The 22,434-nt window shown below is 35.2% G+C and overlaps 2 protein-coding genes across 3 annotated transcripts; one reads left to right on the top strand and one right to left on the bottom strand.

The window, feature by feature from the left end:
• Positions 1-5,537: 5,537 nt before the first annotated feature.
• Positions 5,538-12,673, bottom strand: LOC128164928 (uncharacterized). The gene is made up of 6 exons (XM_052829040.1): positions 11,989-12,673; positions 10,906-11,001; positions 9,486-10,263; positions 8,816-9,364; positions 8,010-8,250; positions 5,538-7,894 (listed from the first exon to the last, which is right to left on the bottom strand). Exons 3-6 carry the CDS (start codon positions 10,260-10,262, stop codon positions 7,401-7,403), a joined length of 2,061 nt encoding a protein of 686 aa, XP_052685000.1. The 5' UTR covers position 10,263; positions 10,906-11,001; positions 11,989-12,673; the 3' UTR covers positions 5,538-7,400.
• Positions 12,674-15,609: 2,936 nt separating this feature from the next.
• LOC128164932 (uncharacterized) lies at positions 15,610-22,014 on the top strand. 2 transcript variants are annotated; one of them, XM_052829043.1, is made up of 2 exons: positions 15,610-15,626; positions 17,781-19,194. In XM_052829043.1, exon 2 carries the CDS (start codon positions 17,782-17,784, stop codon positions 18,745-18,747), a length of 966 nt encoding a protein of 321 aa, XP_052685003.1. In that variant the 5' UTR covers positions 15,610-15,626; position 17,781; the 3' UTR covers positions 18,748-19,194. The 2 variants fall into 2 exon arrangements, with proteins under 2 accessions (XP_052685003.1, XP_052685004.1); XM_052829044.1 differs by lacking the exon at positions 15,610-15,626 and adding an exon at positions 20,225-22,014 and having other exon boundaries at positions 17,131-17,986.
• The last annotated feature ends 420 nt before the right edge of the window (positions 22,015-22,434 follow it).

Consider the following 22,434-nt stretch of genomic DNA (forward strand, 5'->3'; position numbering starts at 1 on the left):
ATGTGGAGTATAAACATTTATAAATTTGAATCATTTTATTTTATTGTTATTAATTTTAACTTGAATACTACTTATTGATCCCAAGGTAGAAATATGACCTCTGATCATATCTCAAAAGATCATTTGTCAATTATGCAAGGTGAAATGTAATTTTTTTTAAAGAATAACATTTTTTACCAGTTTATAAAAGTTTTTAGACACCCAAATTATATTTTGATTTTAATAGATTATTCAACAAGGGAGGGGAGGGGGGGGGGGGAGAACAGTTCATGTTTGAGTTTGTTTGGGGGTGGGGGTTTCAAGTCATATATTTGACAATTTTTTAATGTAATTTAAAATAAGACTAAGCCATACTACAGTCATGAACATGAATAGTATAGAACAAATCACAAACTATAATACATGTACATGTATATATACATAGGAAGTATTACAAAACAGATGAATGATCTATATCTAGGTTCTTAAATTGAATCATATATCATGTACATATTATATTATTGTTTCTTTGTTCAAGGCATTTAAGATGATCCCAAGTGCTCTTCCTGAAATTATCAAATATCATAAAAACCATTGAGATCCCCACCTTAATCCAAAGATATTATTCCTCCTTAGGTCATGCAGGCGCATCAGATCATTATGGCATGTAAGTCATGACCCTAAGGGGTCATCCTGACCCCCTTAGAATCAGAAATTGTCATTTATCTTTAAATTATTGATGTTTGATGATCCTATCTCTATTTAATCTTTATTATTAAGTCTCCCAAATGAAATTTGGAGACTTATTGTTTTTGTACGGTTCTTAATACATGTATTATTATTCTTCATCTTCTTTTTCTTCTTTCCCACTCTGAACTTGTTTCTCAGAGATGGCTGAACAGAATTGTACAAAACTCTAGGATATGATAGGCCTGCATATGTAGACGTGCACCCTGGTTTGATTTTTCTCATTTTGGGTTAGACAACCACTTTTCGGGGTAGGGGGGGAAGGGGGTGTCAAAAGGGTGTGGGGTCTAACATTGAACCTTAATTGTAGGAAGAATCGTAGACTCTATTGTAAATTGTAACTTGAAAACGGACAAAGATAATAATATAGGGTTTTCATAATCATATATTGGCTGTTACTGGGCATATATAGGGTTTATTAGATCTTACCCCTGGGGTCATCCCCACCCTCCAGGAATTTGAAATTACCATATATCTCAGAAACGGTTATAATCATGACCCCTAAACCATATATATTCATGTTTCTGATGTCAAGGCGCATCAATGTTATGTAGGTCATGGGCCCTGTGGGTGGTCCTGACCCCCTCAAATAGCAAGTCCCTTAATATCTTCAAAACAGTTGAGATCCCCCCTTAAACCATATATATTCTTGTTCCTTGTGTCAAGGGGCATCAAACGGTATGTAGGTCATGGGCCCCAGGGGTGGTCATGACCCCCCTTGAACAGGAAGTGCACGAATATCTTGAAAACGGTTGAGATCCCCACCCCTTAACCATATATATTCTTGATCCTTAAAGGGCATCAAAAGGTATGTACCGATAGGTAATGGGCCTCAGGGTTAAATTTAATTTTTCAAAACCGTAATGCACATCTATGGAACAGTTCCTATCATATCCCAAGATATGATGTGTCTATCCATTAAATCATAAAAGGAGTTATAGGATCTATGTTTTTTTTTAAGTGATAAACGTCAATTTTCTGCTACTTTTTGACTCCCTGGATGAAATTTAAATTATTAAAACCTTACTGCACATCTTTGGAACAGTTCCTATCATATCCCAAGGTAAGATTGTCTATCCATTAAATCATAAGGAAGCTCTTGGATCTATGGTTTTTTTAGTGATAAACGTCAATTTTCTGCTACTATTTGACTCCCTGGATGAAATTTAAATTTTTAAAACCTTATTGCACATCTATAGGACAGCCCCAATTATATCCCAAGAGATGATGTAGCTACTCCAAAAGTTGTAAGAGGAGTTCTGGGAGCCATATTTTTTTTGCAAAAAAAGTCATTTTTGTTGCCCACTGATCCCCTTAATTAAAAAAAAAATTCTGGAACCTGATCACGCCTCAATATGACACCCCCAATTATATTCTAGAACATCATTTGGCTACTGCCAAAAAAAGGACGTTTTTGAAACCAGTTTTTTTGTAAATAAAACGTCATTTTTCAGCCATTAAATGACCCCCAGGACAAAATTGAAAATTCCGAAACCTTATTGCGCATCCATAGGATACCCTAAAACATATTCCAAAAGATGAATTGTCTACTGTTGAAAATGTAGGAGGAGTTCGAGGAAGAAGGTTTTTTTGTGAAAAAAGCGTCATTTTTTACCAATTTTTTGACCCCCAGGACTAACAGAGAATTTTTGAAACCTTTTTACAAAACAATATGATACCCCAACTCAAACTCCAAGAGTTCAGTTTGCTGGTTTATTTGATGTAAGAGCAGTTTGAGAAAGTAAAACGTGACAGACGGACGGACGGATGGACGGACGGACGGACGAACAGACGGACGGACGGACGGAACAGGGTAACAACAATATACCCGAACTTTCTTTAGAAAGTGCGGGTATAAAAATAATAAAACGAAAAAGAGCAACGTTTGTAAAATTATAAGTTATATGTTGTTTCAAAATAACCTACATGTTATTTACCATTACTACATATGATGTTCTAGCAAACAGTGTAATTTAGAAAGTTCAAATTGTCTGCAGGAACTTATTAATTAGAGCTGCAATGAAAGGGATGCGTTCACATATACGTCTACTTCCTAGTGACCCAAGTTTGATTATAATGTTTATAATAGGTATTTTTTTCAAACAAGAGGTGTTTGTGAAACACATTCCTTCCTCCGTTGGAAACATGCGTTCACATATACGTCTACTTCCTAGTGACGCAAAAGTTTGATTATAATGTTAAGAATAGGTATCTTTTTAAACACGAGGTGTTTGTGAAACACTTATTCCTTCCTCCGTTGGAAACATTTACGAAGAAAATGAACGGAAACTGCAAAAAATTGTAATTTTTTATGTCAAAGGGGCATAACTCTGTCAAAAATTTCACGATCATACCTTAAATGAACTTGACATAGATATTATCATAATAAAATCTGTATACCACAATCCATTTCAATACGTGCAACCTCTGCAAAGAACATGAACGGAAACTGCAAATAAGGAGAATTTAACTAAGTCCAAGGGACATAACTCTGTCAAAAATTGATCGATCATACCCAACATCAAACTTGATCTAGATATTATTATATTAAATCTGCATACTAAATTCAATTTCAATACGTGCAATCTCTGCGAAGAAAATCTACAGAAACTATTGGTGGACCGACCGACAGACCTACAGGCAGAAGACGGACAGCAGCAAAGCAATATGCCCTTCCTCCTTCGAAGGGGGCATAAAAAAACAAATATGTTTTGGAGGGGAAGACAATTTTAGATTGCATTACATGTATGTATGTATGTAGACTGACGTTCAAAACAATGAATTTGTAATGAAATTCAGTCCATCTTCCATATATCCTACATATTGAAAATTGTACACTCCCTATCATGGAATATAGACATAATCAACTTTTTAAAGATAATTGAAATAGAACGTGTTCTAACAGTGTAGTGTTCAAACCAAAGTGACTAATTTCTCTTTATAAATAATTCAGCACAATAGTAAAAAGAAAAAAAATGATTTCATTCAACAGTCTTCATAACAAAACAAGAAACACAAGGTCACATTCTTATCCTAGTTACATTTAATTACACTAGTTAGTTTTTGTTTGCTTTTTCATTTTCATATAAAAATATTGACTGTATGCTGTTTCGATTCACTCCGATTCTGCATATTATGCTTGACCATGTTAACTTAATTGATTGTAGTACTACGGTGTTTTAAGGAAACTTATCATAGTGACCATTCAGAATATTTTTAAAGGTTTTAAAGGTTATTTTTCCATTTTAGAATTTGCTTTGCTTCAAAATGGGTTATCTAATGTTCAACAATACTTTGAATATCCGTTGTCACATTTGCATTTGTAATTAGACATATCCGTAATACAATGTACATATATCATGTGTATCCGTGTACATTGCAGTACTTAGTATAGTATCTATCTACCTGGCAAAAGTACATTATGTTTTTAAGAAAATGATTAGGAAATTGATACATAAATAATATTTTAAGGGATGTCCTACTATGGTATGCAGTAGGGAAAATTTAAGAAATGTTAATGACCGTGATTGCAGAAAGATAAGACTAAGGTGTGGTCGCTGTAAATTCAAATTTTCATTACATTGTCATGCCATGGTAATCATTTCGTCGACTATATCGTGTGAAAACTCATGTATTCTTTGTACTTGGTGAACGTCCTCAAATATTTTGAGCTTGTTACAGCAAAGAGATTATTATGCCGCTTGCGACTAAATACAATGGTACCTATGAGCAAGCTCTTGGCTATAATGCATTAATAATAAAACTGAAGAATATGCACGCATTCTGTCAGTTTGGTTTGTTTAATGTAAAACCAAATCATTTTATATTCTTGTTTCGGGTTTTTTTTCAAGTGTAAATACTTGTATTAAAAATGTTTACCTGGAATATATAACAGAAAAGTAATAAGTCCCGCAAACTATTCATTGCAAGCGATCCTGGCTGGGCGTCCGCTGGACGATGTATTGATAGAAAATTTACGAATCTCAGAGTTTCTGCTTGGGTAGCTAAACGTTCTAAAGGAATAGACATACATGTAACTCTTCCTGGTATACCTAGTCTTTTCTGGTTTTTAAATTTCTTTATGATATATCATTTCATTTCTTTTACGCAGTAAGCTGAAAATCTTTCAATTGAAAGCAAACAAAGGGGTTGGAGAAACGAAATTCAGTTTAAGGCTGATGGGGAGGGGGGGGGTTGAACTTCCCTTTGGCGTCAGCTGGATATGTGACTTTGCATATTTCTGTAAACAATAATTTTTTTTTATTTTCATGGCTTACAAGGGAAAAAAAGTCTAATCTGAACATTTTATCCATAAAAATATCAAAGGCAACTTATTTCAAAGGGTTTCAAACTATATTTGCGTGAATCAGTCACATTTATTTACAACTTGGACACTTAAATATAAATTAAAAAATGTCTGATTTTGTGTCCATTTTTTAATGTAGTTTGGTACTAGTACAATATTTGAGACACTATAAATTGATGTAACGATTTTGAGGTACATTAGTTAATCAACATTCCTGTAAAAAAAACGGCATGTGGGATGTAATGTCTATTAGAAACCATTAATACTTATTAATAATCCTTATCTATAAGTGAATCAGCCAAATAGCAGTTAGTGCTTGCTGTATATTTATGGAGCTGAAACCAACATATATATTTACATTATGAATATTAGAATACACGGGGAAGTATTAATCGGTGTGAAAATTTAGTCAGAATAAATGTAACATTAGAACCCACCACATGTGTTATCTTTGTGCCAATACTCAGCAATTTTACATGGCGACAAAGATGTATATTCAAAGAACAAGGTACACTTAGGGTCATATTTGGCCTATATTCAGAGGTTAAAAAATTTTGGTCCAAATACTCTCTAGGACATGGGCTTTCTATATATAGTAATATTATCTTTGTATCACTAATAGTTTTTGAGATACCCGGAAAGAAAGATGACATGCAAAATTATGACGTTATGTAACGTTAATGCCCTAAATGGCAATAAAATTCGCTTTCTTCTCAAATATTCAACGAAATAAATTAAATCAAAAACTTTTTAATAAATTGATACCTGGGTGCACATTACACAATTGTGCAGTTTTAACTACAATATAAAACTGTACATGTTTTCATTTGGCTACCCAAGGAGTTAACTATTCACAGTCCAAAGTGGGGGGGGGGGGGGGGGTAAAAAAGGACCATAATCAAGAGTTGTAGATTGATTCCTTTGACTTTTAATAACTTGAAATAGATGGGTTTTTTTTTAAATATTTATACATTGTATGATTATATAACATTTGCTTGCAAATATTGCAATTTCCTTAGTTGTTAATGTCTGCTGAAGTCCTCACCAAATCCATGGCGCATTTTACAAGAGAACTTAGGACAGATCAATGTACTTTATTTGACGAGTTGGCTTATATTTGCATTGATAAAAGTATCCCATGAACAGTTCTGTATTTGTATCAAAGACCTTATACCGGTATATATTTATTGTTAAATTAAAAAGAGAAACACTTGTATGTATACACATCATATTTGACCTTTATGCACTTAAATACAAAATTTCCTATTACTTAACATTTGTCAATAATATTCAATGAAAGCTGGTGTGAAGTATTGGTTTAAATTATTACATGCAATGATTGTAATCACAATAAAACAAAACTAAAATAAATTGATAGTGTTCTGGACTCCATGGAGGTTTAATTAAAATATTATTTTCAAAGTATAACACATTGTTCATTTTTACAGTTTGATCTCAAATACAGTGGTACAATGCCCCAAAATAGGTAATATTGATATGAATTGTTTTGAAAATATTTAACTCTAAAATATCTTTAATTTTATAGTAAAGATAAGCTATGTATTAATGAGAGTAGTATACTTCACAAGTTAAAAGATAGACAAGCATATAAATAGTGGGGTAACAGAAAATGAGGTGATCCCAATATTGCATTTCTTCAATACCAGACAATGAGACACAATTATGAACAAAATGTATACAGTGTTTGAAAATATTTTTTGTATACATACAGTATCAACTATTGAAAAGCACGTCCATTATACTTTATACAGCTAGAAATCAGAGAGCATGTCATTACTAAATACGCCTCTAGACAATGTGATTCTGACATCCTTATTTTACACATATATGGTTTTATGTAATGGTTGTCAATATTCATACAATAAATCATTTGATATTGCAACTCTGTCATGAAATGATTTGCTTAAGATCTTAAATTTCAATCAAAATAATTGTAGAAATAAATCAATCAACAATATACTTGCATTTAAGTATGAACTGGGAACAGCAATCTACACATTCAGGTACTTTGTAATCATCACAAATTTTTACAGATATAATGTTATACACTAAATTTCAGAAAAATTCTCCTATCAAACATGTTTTGTACATTTATCATTATCATCTGGAGTTGCCTTTTTACTGTACATAATTTAAACTTAAAAACTGATTAAATTTTGACAATAAACTTTAAATAACAGAACAATACATTGTAAATCAATCAAAAAAGAACAGAAAGGCCGATCATTTCAATTCACAATGCCTGTACTAGAAATTGCCTATAGATAGATTACATGTAATGTTGGACAATAGTTCTGAAAAGTTTGAAATTATTATGCATTTATTGACTGATGAGTCACTTTGAAATTCACTCCTCTTCTGTTATGGAACATCTTTCTTCATTTTCTTCCTCACTCTCTGATTCATCAATTGGGAGTGCAGCAGCATCCTCAACAGAACTACACCAATCGCGCACACCACAGACACCACTTTCCTCATGACGAGCAAGACCCAAGAACCAAATCACACTGGTAATATGAGCACACATGCCCACAACTCTTGTACCAACTTTACATTTGCAAAACCAAGATTTGATACTGATATCATCATGTCTTATCCAAAGTAAGTATTTCTTTGCGGAAATGTGTCTACTTTGAATCTTGGCACAGAGGATTCCATCAAAGTCATCACTGATGAAAATTTCATACCTTCCTTCCATAAAATGTTCATATGCATATGACTTTGCCAATCTTATTTGGTACACACCCAAGGTTAACTGGCGTATTTCCTCCTCTGTCAAATGAGGGAAGACTACATCATCGGAGTCCATCTTCTTCCATCTCATGCTCCGCTTCTCTAAACCTTAAAAATATTATTTTCAAATGGACGTTCAATTTATTCTCAACCAATTTTTATAATTGAAAATTCTGCCACAACCTTGTGAGAAAACATAATCAAAATAAAAGATGATGCTCACCACATGTCTCAACATAATCCTTTAACTCATTCACTCCGTTTGCAAGAAATCGCATTTTTGCAGCCATGGCAACATCTTCCTCCTCAATTCCAGTGCTCAAGTCTGGTCTAAACTTATTGCAGATTGCACTTACTATGCGGACATAATCTCCAATATGTGGTATCTGTGTATTCGGGATGGTCCTGCTCAAATAATTCCATGTCTTGAGCCTGCCATTCACTGACTCGACAACCCATCTAAGCTGTAACACACAACACATACTATGAATATGTATATATATTACACATGCATGCAAGTTAAATATACAGTAACACTCGGTTATAACGAAGTCGTAGGGGCAACAAATTCACTCTGTTATATCCGTTAATCGTAATATACGTATAACAATTTTTAAAAAAATAAGTGCTGGGGACTCAAATAAAAACCTCGTTATATCCAAGAAATCCATATAATTATGTGTGTTTGATATAAACATGAGTTTTACTGTAGTGCAATGTACATAAAAGGAAAAGTTTGTTATATCTTTATCTTCGGATTCACAACACATCTGCACATGTATATGATACAGTACTAAAACACAGAGATAACATTTTAAGCTTAAAATTTACAGTACTAAAACACAGAGATAACATTTTAAGCTTAAAATTTACAGTACTAAAACACAGAGATAACATTTTAAGCTTAAAATTTACAGTACTAAAACACAGAGATAACATTTTAAGCTTAAAATTTAAAAAAAGTGACCTGCAACAAAATAAACAGATTGAATCAATATTATATTGTAGCATGTTATATTATACAAGTACCTTGGTCACATATCTGGTTGTATTGGCTTCTTCTGTTGAGTGTTGCTTTGAATGACGAGTCAGAAAGGATGGCATTTCAACATGTATCCCCAAGTCATCTAGCAAAGCTTCTGCGTCTCTGAAACCTCTGTCGACAATAAAAATATCGTCTTCTTCTACCCATTTCCTAATGTCCTCTACATTTGTCTGGATCATGTGACTTAAAATCTTTGCATCAGAATTTTTGGAATCTGCCAGATAGGGACCTAATACAGAAATTATATATCCAGAAGTTGATACAATCATCATAGGTTTAACTAATGGCCGGTGTTTGTGAGTGCTGTAGGAACGACGTGAGAAAGAAAAGTTTCCGCTTTTTTGGAGGTATATATAAGTCCCATCGAGTACAAGAATGACTGGATTATCTGACATGCTGCATAGAAGTTCTTTGGCAAGGGGACGAGTATGGTGATTAATGACATCCTCCCTTGATATGTGAGAGAACCCCAAATGGTTTGGCACAAAATCTTCCATCAAAGCATTTTTCGCAGATATAACAGCACGTCTAACCTGGAAATAGAAAACACAGTTTCAATTAATGTACATTCAATCACGTACGAGTTTTTATTTTTTATGTATGATAAAATAATTAGAAATCTTAAATGTAGTGTCTCACTTAACATGTCCATACCTGCCATTTTTTCATTCCAAATAAGGTTCCAAGTAGTTGATTACTTAAACCACATCTAAGTTTCGTCAACAATAATGCTACACATGTTCTAGTACTTCTGTTCTTGGATGATCTTAAGTTGGTCTCCACCAAATACGTCATCAATTCATCAAACTGATCCTTTGTAACACCTGTTAGATTGTAGTAATCTTCATTTTCCATTCCATGTGGATCATCAAAATTCAGTCTCTTGTTCTGATTTTGGATTGCTACCTCCCTCGTTTGTTTTAAAACTCCAACAATGGTGGTCCTGTTGACATTGGAGACAGAACTTGTTTGTTTCAACAGATGCAATACCTCAGTGTTGAGATCTCCATCAGATATATGTTTAGGACAGCATCTAGAACCAGGTGGAACAAATGTTTCTTTTTGGATGAATACATTTACACGAGTGTTTTCAGGAACAACAACAAGCTTTGGCCCTGGCTTTTTACATATTACACAGTTGGCATGACTTGTAGAAGTACTTGGAATGGACAGTGTTACTGAAGGAGGGCTCTTTATACTCTGCTTTGATAATGTTTTCTGTATTTTGTTTGGCTCAGGGCTGTTGCAAATAGAATCCCTTGTCGATTTTGTTTCACACATGTGACGACATTTTCTACACAGCATGCTGTCATCAGAAATATCCATACGGAGTCTTCTCTTGATGAAGTCTGCATGCTCCTTCTTTATCCTGTATCTGTCCTGTTGTGATGTTCTTTTGGAGCACAGCAAGCAGGGGTAGAACTTAGGCATTCTAAAAATATATTAAAAAGTCATTAAACACACACAGTCACATTATTGTACAAGTATAATAATGCTACATTATGACAGATGTACATTTAATATCTGTAATGATGAAAGAACTTTCCGTAGAAATTTTTTAAAGAAATTCAATTTAATATCTTTAAGGTTCCTCCACACCTAGTGACCCGTACTTTTTTAGAAGTGCATTCAACATGCAAATTCAACATATTGTTCTAAATAAAATATCAATCGGTTCAAGTGTATTACTTGACATTCCAAAGATTAGTCATCCGACTGCCAATCCTTTGGACCCCAAGATATTGGGTTCTAGTTCAGCAGGAACTAATATTTTCATTGACTTGCGCAAAATTTTTAAATTTCATATCCCCCCCTCCAAAAATGATTTTTTTCTTTCACTATTAAGTTGTACACATATTAGAATAGACCATATCTTTGCATTATGATTATACATTGGTTTATGTTGCTTTATTAACATTTATCAAGCTGCATGGAGGACACTTAATATCGGTATTTAAATAATATAAAATAAATGGTAAAATTATGAAGAAATTAAAAAAGGATTCAATCCAAACATCAACATCAAATCTTGCAGGTATTAAATTATAATTGCTATTAAGATATTTTATCGTACCTCTGTTAATTGCTATTTCTTCATCATCACTATGGAAATAAACTTAATTTGACCTCTGAACACTGGCAAAGTTCCACAAACATGAACATCTGATTTCTGTAGAATGTAGAAAAATGTACTATTACTTACATGGCTTCAAACATCTGTTCATATTTATTAGCATTTACATTTTCAGTTAAAATGTGATTATATTGTAATTATAGATTATATGTGGCAAAAGTGAAGATAACAATTTTTTTTATTTTGATTTTTTTATTCTATACATATGAAAAATCCTGAGGATGAGCATGCATACGATGGAATCAAACGTGAAAAATTATTTTTAAAAAATCGCTACAAATACCTTTTATATCAGAAAACTAACAGAAAGAAACCAGTTACATGTAACATTTACCAAGTTATTGCTTTCCAATAGCATAAAACCGTTCAGAACCATCGCCTGTTGTTTGGTATAAAAATGCAGGAACATTCAGGAGATACAAAGATTCATTCATCCAGGGAAAACCATATTTCCCTTTGGCATTGCCCTTGAGAAATATGATTTTCCCTGGATAAATAAATCTCTGTATCTCCCTCACAATCATGCGGTAACTGTAGTATTAATATCGATAGTACGCATCTGTAGATTGTCATATTGCAAATTCTGGTCAAATTATATGAAATAGTCTTGATTTGGCTACTGCATATGTGGTTGGGCAGTTTCCCTTATGCCTAGCAGAAACATGCCACATATGCCTTAATACGTGCTTTCACACCTGATAGTTTTGCATGAATATATTCATGTATTCAATCAAAAATAGCATCACTGGGCCTACAAAAAAAAATATTTTTATCATATTTCCAGAATCAGATAGGCCTTTTACGTGAAAGCGAAGATGTTATTTATATCTCTGGTGAAAGGGACATGAAAAATGACATATCTTTATACAGTGGCAACTAGTTTGTTTGTTTTTCATCCCTATCTCCACAACACACGCCAAAAAATTAGCGGCGTCTGGTCAGGGTTCCAAGTCAGAGGAATCTCGGATTAAAATGCATTTTGCTGCTTTCATTGTTTTCACAAGATCGCCAATCAATCCTTACCTAATACAATCCCACAGTGGTACACCAGTTGCGTTGAATATGTCTACGTATCGTATAGTTCCGTCAATCACTGCACCATTATTCATTTAATCTATTCATTGCGATTGTCGAACTTGTCGTCTGGTACGCTACGACAGAAACCGCCGAACGAAATTAAAAATTCCGAATTACAATGATTACGATTTTGCATTTATTTAATCAAATAACGTTATATTTTTAAAATTTGGATTACTGCTACATTTGTACTTGAAATGCAGCGATTGTAGATCCAATGGTACATAATTTGGCGAATTTTCATTAAAAATGTAAGCCATGGGACTTGTTCCGGAAATGACAAAAGTTTAAATTTCACTATGAGCACAGCGAACGCGATTTACGAAATATGTTTTTTTCGACTTGTCATTGCAATAGCTTTGACATATACAAGTATTATCTATCGCGTTGCCTGTGCACATATCAAAATATTTACATACGAGTGTGTAAATTCGTAGTTTTTTGCCAAAAAGTGAAATCCGGGTTAAGTTTGGAATTTATAATTTGGATATGTGACGTTTTGGCGCCATTTCCCATGCATGTTTCAAGCACGGGGGTTGTCCAAAATTAACTTCGGGGGATGTTGACAGTTTAGCTGCTGCTTCATTTTTTATGATTTTTATAGGCCAAAATGATATACTAAGTGTACCTTGTTCTTTGTGTACAATTAGTGTAATATGCACGTTGCAAGGAAAACACAATGGCAGAATCTGGATTGCCAGTTTTCCTAATATTCCTGTACATGCTGAGGGATCAAAAGGTACCCGATGGCAGAAATGGGTACAGAGACAGGAAAACTTATTTGTTGGAATAAAAATCACAGAAAACAAGAGAAAACGTGCGCTACTCCTTCATTACGCTGGCGAGGATGTCTATGACATTTTTGATACATATTCCAATACTGGGAATGACGAGAGTTATGACCAAGCAAAAGATGCGTTGAAACACAACTTTGAATCAAAAGTGAACAAGGAATACGAGCGGTACGTTTCCGACAAACAAAACAATCAGAAGGTGAAACGGTGGACACATATCACATCCGATAGAGACAACTCGCCACAAAATGTGAATTTGCAGACAATGGTAGTGAGATCAAGTCTCAGATCATACAGAGCTGCACATCATCCAAATTTAGAAGAAAAGCGCTTAGTAGGAAGATGACACTCAGCTAGCTACTAAAACTGTAAAAACATTAGAACTGGTGGAAAAACAGGCATCGGGATTTGAAAATAACAGTTCTAGCGTTAACAAAATATACCAAAAGGAATCAGGACAAAGAACTCATCAGTGGAAAGCAAGGTGGAATTCAGAGCTGAGAACAAAAGGTACTTATAGACATAGTCCTAAATGTTATATCTGTGGCGGCTAATACCCCTACAAAACAAAATGTCCAGCATACAAACAAATTTGTAGTAGTAACTGTGGACGAGAAAATCACTTCGCTGCTTATTGTAAATTAAAACTCCAGTTTGAGAAAAAACATGTCAAACAAATCCAGGACTGTGCTGAAGATGATGGATACGTATTCAGTGTCAGAAACAACACTACAACAAAATAGCCAATGCCAAATGTTACGCTTAATGAACAACGCTTTCACATTTTGATTGACATGGGGTCAAGTGTAAACATTTTGGAAGAGGTAATATTTTTCAAACTACATCCAAAACCTAAACTGAGCAGATGAAGTACAAGGAATTTTGCATATGGTTGTAAAAACGACATAAAAACGTTATAATATTTCACTGCAACCATTGAAACAAAGTCCAAAACAGCTGTTGAAAAATTCTATGAAGTCGAGCGAAACTGTGGTACACTCCTAGGATACCAAAGTTCCATTGATCTTGGTATGATTCATTTGTCAACAGATGTGAATGAAATATGTGAAGAGTTTGCTGACATGCTTCAAGGAATTCGAAAAATGAAAGATGTTAGAGTGAGAAATTCATATCGATAAAAGCATCAAACCTACTTTTCAGCCTCACCGACGGATACCTTTCCATTTACGTAAAACAGTAAAATCAGGATTAAAAAGGCTTGAGGATCTCGACATCATTGAGAAAGAAGAAGGCCATACACCTTCAGTTTCACCAATTATTGTTGCACCCAAACCGAAAACCCACCAGATATAATTAGGATGTGCGTGGATATGCGTTTACCAAATAAGTCAATTCGAAGAACAAGACACATCATACCTACAGTGGAAGACATAATTCATGATTTAAATGGAGCCAAAATCTTCCCAAAATTGGATATGAATGCAGGGTATCACCAAATTGAATTGGAAGAGCAATCAAGATACATAACGACATTCACAACTCACGTAGGACTGCGCCTCTCAACTGGCGTCTCAATAAACGTCTCAACTTTGGCATTTCATCAGCTGCTGAAAATTTTCAAAGGATTGTTATTGAATCACTCAAAGGCTTACAAGGCGTAAAGAATATGAGTGACGACATCATAGTGTATGGGGAAACATAAGAACAACATGATACGCGTTAAAGAACGGCACTTAATCGAGCAAAATGTGAATTTAACAAACAAAAGCTTTCTTCTGCTATGTACTTTCTGCAGATGGCATTTCAGCTGATCCAGCTAAGATTCAAGCTTTTGAATCAGCAAAGAGTCGGACTAACATAAGTGAAGTGAAAAGGTTTTTTGGAATGACAAATTTTGTGTCTATAGATTTATTCAAGATCAAGATTACTAAACAATTACGCAACCAATTAAAATTCGCACACAGAAGAATACGGCATGGAAGTGGGAAACAAAACAACAGTTGGCGTTTGAAAAACTAAAGAATTCACTTAAAATTTATACCGTTATGTCATACTATGACCAGAACAAATCAACTAAAATAGTTGTTCATACAGTTGTACAAGCAAGCCCAGTTGAACTTGGAGCTATTCTTTCCCATGAACTTGGAGCTATTCTTTCCCAGGAAGAAAAAAAATTGTTACGTTTGCAAGCAGATCATTGACCGATTAGAACAACGTTATTCACGAACAGAAAGAGAAGCTTTGGCCATCGTTTGGAGCTGCGAACTTTTTTTCACTCGTACGTACACGGATCCAGGTTTGCATTGGTTAATTACTGACCATAAGCCGCTAGAAAGTATATTCAACAATCCGAAATCAAAACCGCCTATAAGGATTGAAATATGGCGTTTGCGTTCGCAAGCATATGATTTTAAGGTCAAATATAAGAAGGAGTTGATAACCTAGCTGACTATAAGACCAGATATACAAACCGATAAGAATGGGTCAAAAGAAGAGAAAATAGGAGAAGAATATGCTAACTTTGTTGCACAAAAACTGTTACTTTATTGGACGTTGCGGAATGCACAGTAAATGATAAGTGTATTTATGTACATGTATATAAAGGAATTTATGTGATCTAAATACTTATAGTTTAGGTATTATATAGTTTTCTACTATGTTACATTTAATTAGTCATATTTGTACAGTATGAGGATTTAAAGGGTCTTTTGGGGTTTTTATACTCATACCGGTAAGAGCATTTTCAGGCCATTAGCCTGATCCTAAATATTTCAATTTTGGCTCCAAATTAGCTTGCATCGGAAGATTTGGCAGGTGTTGTTCTTTTTTGTGAGTATCTAAATTTTTTGGGGACATGCAGATTACAATTTTGTTTCTCGGACATTCATTCATCGTGCGCTTGCATAGGTTTTTGAATCACTCAGTGAATTTTAGACCTAACTTAGGACTTAACCGTGAACACGTTGTGTACAGAGGTTATTCGGGTTGCACGATTGATAGACTTTCTCAGAGAGGTATCCGGGAGGTGGATAAGTTTAAACCAGCTTTAGTGTGTTTGCAAATAGGCTCTAACGATCTCTGCAGTATTGATGTAGAAGTACATAATTTAGTTGATAAAATAGTTGACTTTACAGAGATGCTTCGAGGTCGGGGAGTGCGCAGAGTTTGCGTATACCAAATCCTGCACAGGAAGCCTCCCACTAAACCAGGTAGATTTGCTGTTGACTCAGAGTGGTCCAATTCTAGGGTAGATTTAGTTAACAGGCTTTTGGATGAGAGGCTAGGAAGAGATTTTTTGTCAGGAGTCAGATTCTGGCGCCATGCTGGCTTTTGGTCACCTGAAAATAAAGCTATGGTTTTTTTGTGAGGATGGTGTGCATTTGAATGAGACTCAGGGCTACCCTAAGTATTACAACAGTGTCAGAGCATCAGTGGTTTCAGGACTTAATAGTCTATAGCTTCATTAGCTTGTGGAAAATGAAAGCTCGGTGTTAGTGCTGGAGAAAAATAGTATATAAAATGTCACAAACATAAAGGGTTTAAATATATAAGTTTAGATTCACAGTTGATATTCGCAGTTTGTTCTAGTACGACATACACTGAACATAGGTATTATACCAAGTAGGGTTAAATTGTAATGACTTTAATCATATTGTTCATGTGCTTGATACAAAATATTTACTATCGTTTGGACTCAGGTGTTGCGCATGGTCCATTGCTATAGGCTTGAGTGTAGGTTAGTTGTTTTGGCCAATATCTGTATGTACTAATATATGATGGACGGTTTAGCTCCTATACTATTGGGTGTTATATGGTGATATCCCCCATGGTTGGACTATGATACTTGGTAAACCAAATAGCCCCTAGTTTGTTGGGTGCTATGTTATGTAATATCCGGTATGCTTGGATCATATGGTAGCCGTTTAGCCCCTATATGGTTGGGTGCTATGTTTTCATATCCAGTCTGGTTGGATTATGATATACATGTGTATGGCTTACCAAAGAGCCCCTATATGGTTGGGTGCTATGTTGTTATGTCCAGCATGCTTGGATCTTCTGGTAACCATTTAGCCCCCTTATGGTTGGGTGCTATGTTGTCATGTCCAGTACGGTTGGATTATGATATATGGCTTACCAAGGAGCCCCTTTATGGTTTAGGTGCAACGTTGTAATATCTGATGTAGTTGGATTATGTTTGGCGGTTTACCTATGATGTTATATCCAGTGTGGTGGTGTTACGATATGTTAACTTATTGGTCACCATATGGCTTAGTGATCAGTTATCATATCCAGTGTGACTAGTCTATGAGGTGTTAAGATAATTAGCTTCTACATGGTTGAGTGTTAGGTGGTTACCTTAATGTGGGGTGAGTTATACATACTTTACATGCTTATTGAGTTTGCAGTACAAGTTTGGTTAGCTTTGTGAACAAAGATGTATAGATAGGTTTAAATTTTGAGTTCTTTTATGGTAAGCTGCTAGGTCTACATGTATGGTATAGTTGTAGGTTATCAATTTCTAAAAGTTTGGTTTAATATATATGTTTGGTAACCATTATTTTGAATCATGGGATATGTGTTTAATAGCATATTTGGTTTAGCATATTTGTGCTTTGGATTGTAGGTCAGAAACTTGTGGTTAACGGAGCCAATGTACATGTACTTGCCATTACTTTTGTACTTACATTACATTTTTCAATGGTTTAAGTCATTACTGAATGACATAAAATTTTTGATGTATTATAAATTTAGGTTTGATGGTGTGATTCCAATTGTTAAAAGGCATGAATAGGCACAAATAAATCCAAAAATTTTAATCTCTGTTCACACATTGGAAGGACTCACTGGGGTTTAGGATAAAGTTCAAGTTGGGTTTTAGATCCTGTAGGAATTTACTGTTATTGATAAGGCAATGTATCAAGAATAAGGGTTGGTTACATTAAGTCATAGAAAACTTCAGCTGTAGGGTACAGTTTTTTACAGCATGATGCCTAGACCAAAAGTTGGTGTGAAAAGAAAAAGAGCTGGTTCGGCGGAAAGAAAAGGAGCAAAGTCCAAAAAAGATCAGAGCTCTGATCATCAGGAGGAAACATTGGTAGAGAGAGTAACACAGGCGGTGTTGGAAGCATTAGAGGACAGAGCTGTCCCCGCCATTCCAGACAGGAGCGAGTCCCCCCAGAGTTTGGATGGTGAGTCTGATTCAGAGATTACATTTAAAGAGATAGAAAGGTCAAATGATGAGTATGCTTCCAGTGAGGCAATAGATACTTTTACTTGGTCAACCCCTATTTCGGCTATGGTTCCTCAGAAGTTGAAACAGAAAATATGGGAGGATCAGTTTATTGATCTCGCGGTACTGCTCCCTAATAACTTGGTTCCTGGTCCAGAGAGTAGCAACTATACATTTAAACTCGAGAAGAATGACAACATATCGGTAGTACCAAAAAAGGCCAAACAGTCTATTAACTCCATTTTTCAATGGACGACAGCTTTCTTGCGCTTTGTTGCCATATATGCTGAGAAATTTCCAAATGCAACACCAAATCTCATAAAACATGCAGAGACAGTACGTGACATGGCTGCATCGGGAAATGTGTCATGGCAAACATATGATAAGCAAATAAGAATGGATAGACAGATAAGGGGTACTCCATGGGGTAAAATTAATGTAGAGTTCATGCTGCAGGCCCAGAGATCCAGACAAGAAAACAAGCAGTCCTTTCGTTCCTTTCGTACAAGGCCTGGACAAAGATCAGCTTTTACAAACCAATTACCAAGAGGTATCTGCTGGTCTTACAATAGAGAGGGAGGTTGCAAGCTTGAGCGCTGCAAATTTCAGCACATCTGTACAGAATGTAAGAAAAAACACCCTAAAACAAAATGCAGAACCCAAGCAGTCGTTAAGAACCAAAGTGTCAACTCCTCTTTGGGAACAACAAAACAACAATGAAATTGTAACCCCAGTAAGACCCGAAGTTTTGAAGTATTTTTTAAAGGGCTATGATACTGCTATGGCAGATTATCTGGTGGCAGGTTTTACTTACGGGTTTGAATTGCATTATGAGGGACCAAGACAATTCAGGTCATCTAAAAATCTTTTGTCGGCTTTGCAGAACCCTGTTATTGTGAACAAAAAACTACAAAAAGAGCTCGAGGCTCACAGAATAGTGGGACCTTTTGTTACACTCCCTTTTGATAATCTCCAAATTTCCCCTATTGGTATTGTGCCAAAAAAAGAAGAGGGTCAGTTTAGGCTCATACACCATTTATCTTTTCCTGAAAACAGTTCTAGTAATGATTTTATACCAGAAGTGTTTACAAAAGTCCATTATGCTACTCTTGATGATGCTATGAATATTATTGTTTCATTGGGTAAGGGTTGCCTGATTGCCAAAACTGACATTGAATCAGCTTTTCGCATCGTACCTGTTTGCAGAGAGGATCATGAATTGGGATGGTTGCTTTTACTTTGATAAATGCTTACCTATGGGTTGCGCTAGTTCTTGTTCTATTTTTGAGAAATTTTCCTCAGGACTAGAATGGATTGGTAGGGTAAAGGGTCACATTCCACACATAGTACATGTTTTGGATGATTTCTTATTTATCGGTCCACCTGGATCAGAAATTTGTAATCAGAGTTTGTTAGTTTGCAGACTTATTTGTAAGAGCTTAGGTGTTTATTTAAGGAGGAAAAGACATTTCAGGCAAATACAAATTTAGTGTTCTTGGGTATTGAGATTGACACTGTGGCGATGGAGATTAGGCTTCCTGAGGACAAATTGGTTAAGCTACAAAAAGCGATAGATGCAGTGAAATACAAACGCAAAGTTTGCCTAAGAGAACTTCAGTCTTTAATAGGACTGCTTAATTTTGCATGTCTTGTGATTATACCAGGACGCACTTTCTTAAGACGACCTATAGACCTTACTAAAGGTATTGCAAAGCCACATCATCACAAGGATCTTACTAAAGAGAGTAGGCAAGATTTAGCGGCTTGGTCATTATTCATCATTCATTTCAATGGGAAATCCATATTGTTTAAACACATTTGGAAGACATCAGAGCAGTTACATTTATATACTGACGCTGCTGGCTCTTGGGGTTTTGGAGCTGTGTTTGGAAGAAAATGGTTCTATGGAGCTTGGCCAGAGAGTATGAAAGAATATAATATTACTCTGAAAGAATTATTTCCAATTGTTGTAGCTGTGGAAGTATGGGGCCGCGTTTTGCAGAATTCATGTGTGATTTTCCATTCTGATAATGCTGCAGTGGTCAACATAGTAAATGCACAGACATCAAAGGATTCGAAAATCATGATTTTGGTTAGAAGACTAGTGTTGGCACTTATGAAGTACAATATATTGTTTTCTGCAGAACACATTCCAGGTTTGTTCAATACTCTACCTGATTTACTTTCACGGTTACAGGTCAAAAAATTTCTGGAGGTGTCATTGGACAGCGAGGACGAACCAACAGCCATACCAAGCCACCTTTTGCAGCTATCCAAAACACAGCTGTTACCTTGATTGAGGCAGCTTTAGCCCCTAATACAAAGATTGTCTACAAGCAGGCCCTAAATTGTTTTCAGACATTCATGCAAAGTTATTACAATACATGCAGTATTAAGGATGTTTCTCTCGAACACATTATTAGTTTCGTTTCCTATCTATTTAGTATAGGCAAAGCACCAAGCTCGATAACAACATACTTGGCAGCGCTGGCATATTATTTTAAAATGTCTAATATTCCAGACTTTTCAAATCATTTCTTAAAGAAAATGTTAAGTGGGGCAAAGCGTCTGGCCAGCTCTCCTGATGTGAGGCAGCCTATTACTCTGGATATCCTGGAAAACCTTTTAGTAGCCGTGCCTCATGTAGCCAATTCTAGTTACCAAAGATGTTTGTTCATGGCTATGTTTATAATAGCATTTTATGCTTTCCTCCGAGTAGGAGAAATCACAGTTCGCTCCCATTCTAACCCAAACTTGCTGCTTTTGAGTAATTTATCCTTCAAGACAATAGCCAAAGCAAGTTGTATGATCATAACAATGACCAACTTCAAGCATAATCTGGGGAAAAATCCTGTGCATCTGGAAATCAAACCTCAGCCAATCCGCAAATTTTGTCCTGTGCAAATCATGAAGAATTATCTCAAAGTGAGAGGTGTGAAGGATGGACCTCTGTTTTGCTATGGCTCTGGAAGGCCTATATCCCGTTCAGAATTCTGCAAGGTGCTGAAATCGGCTCTGAAGTTCTCAAAGTTGGACAGGCATAAATTCAAAGCACACAGTTTCAGAATAGGAGCAGCAACTCAGGCTCACCTGCAGGGCTTCTCAGATTCACAAATAAGAGTTATGGGAAGATGGCACTCCGAGTCATTTCAGAGATATATCAGGGTGTCCTTGTTTCCAACATTGTAGTTTCTATATCACAATAATGTTCTGGGATATTTGTTTTTTAGGGTCCAGTAATAATGGATAACTGGCTGAGGCGGTATCCATTATTACTGGCTAAGTATTTGAGTCTTTTTAACATTCAGGTGTCTGTATGAGGTTTAAATCTCATATTGTCAGGTTTGCTGTTTTACAAGATTAACACATATACAATGTAGGATATGTGTCATATAGGGTCTACTGATAATGGATAACTGACTGAGGCAGTATCCATTATCGATGGCTCTTTATTTTCATGATGTTGAAATCTTGCAATTTCCTTTTGTGTTATTAGAGTAAAGTGGGAAGAAGTACATTGTATTGAAGTAATAGATGTTAACAATATAGGGCATGAGACTCTAAGTGTTGCGAGTTGATGATTTATCATCTTGATAGTTTATATACTTTTCAGGTTTTATTTTAACAAGTCTTATGACAAAGATTTATCATGTTCCAGGTTTAATTTTAATATTAAGGGGCGACTATCTGAGGTGGCACCCCCATATTCGAAAAAGTAATTGGGATTAAGTTGTAAGATGTGTAACGGGTGTTACAAGGTATTTAACATCAAGATGTAGGTGTGTTCACGTGTTTTTAATTTTGTTTCTTTGGCAAGAAATGTGTGAAGAATATTTTTCAGTAGAACAATTGTTTTCCTCCAGCTTTTAAAAGGGCTGACATATTTTATGATCACTTAATTAGCATTGCTTGGGAGGTGTCTAACTGAGGTGGCACCTAAGGTTGTCAAGGGAAGTGTACATGGATGTTTACATGTTTAGATATATAGACATTTAGGGGCTTGTTTTGCATTGTTACAGCAATTGTTTCAGTTTAAACATGTACATTTTACATTTGGATGCATTCCAAAATGTCTTAGTTAATAAACTTTATGATTATTGAAATGGGTTATCTAGGACAATAACAATGTATTTCATTTCACAGTGAGCATGCATGTCAAAATTAACACATGTTATTGCATCTCTTTTGCTGTAAATTTTGTTAACCACTGTTCTTAATGTTCTTAGGAAATATTTTCATAAGTTGGGATAGACTAATTTCTACTTTAAATTTTGATTCTCTACTAGAATCTTTACTGTTAAACGAAGCACATTTTTGGGTGGGGCGAGGGACACTTCTCATGCAGTTCAGTGTTCCTCTTGTGGGTTATTTTTTGGGCCCCACCTTCTGCTGCATTGTTGATAATTT

The sequence above is a fragment of the Crassostrea angulata genome, chromosome 10 (assembly GCF_025612915.1).
Source record: "Crassostrea angulata isolate pt1a10 chromosome 10, ASM2561291v2, whole genome shotgun sequence".
Classification (NCBI taxonomy): Eukaryota; Metazoa; Mollusca; class Bivalvia; order Ostreida; family Ostreidae; genus Magallana; species Magallana angulata.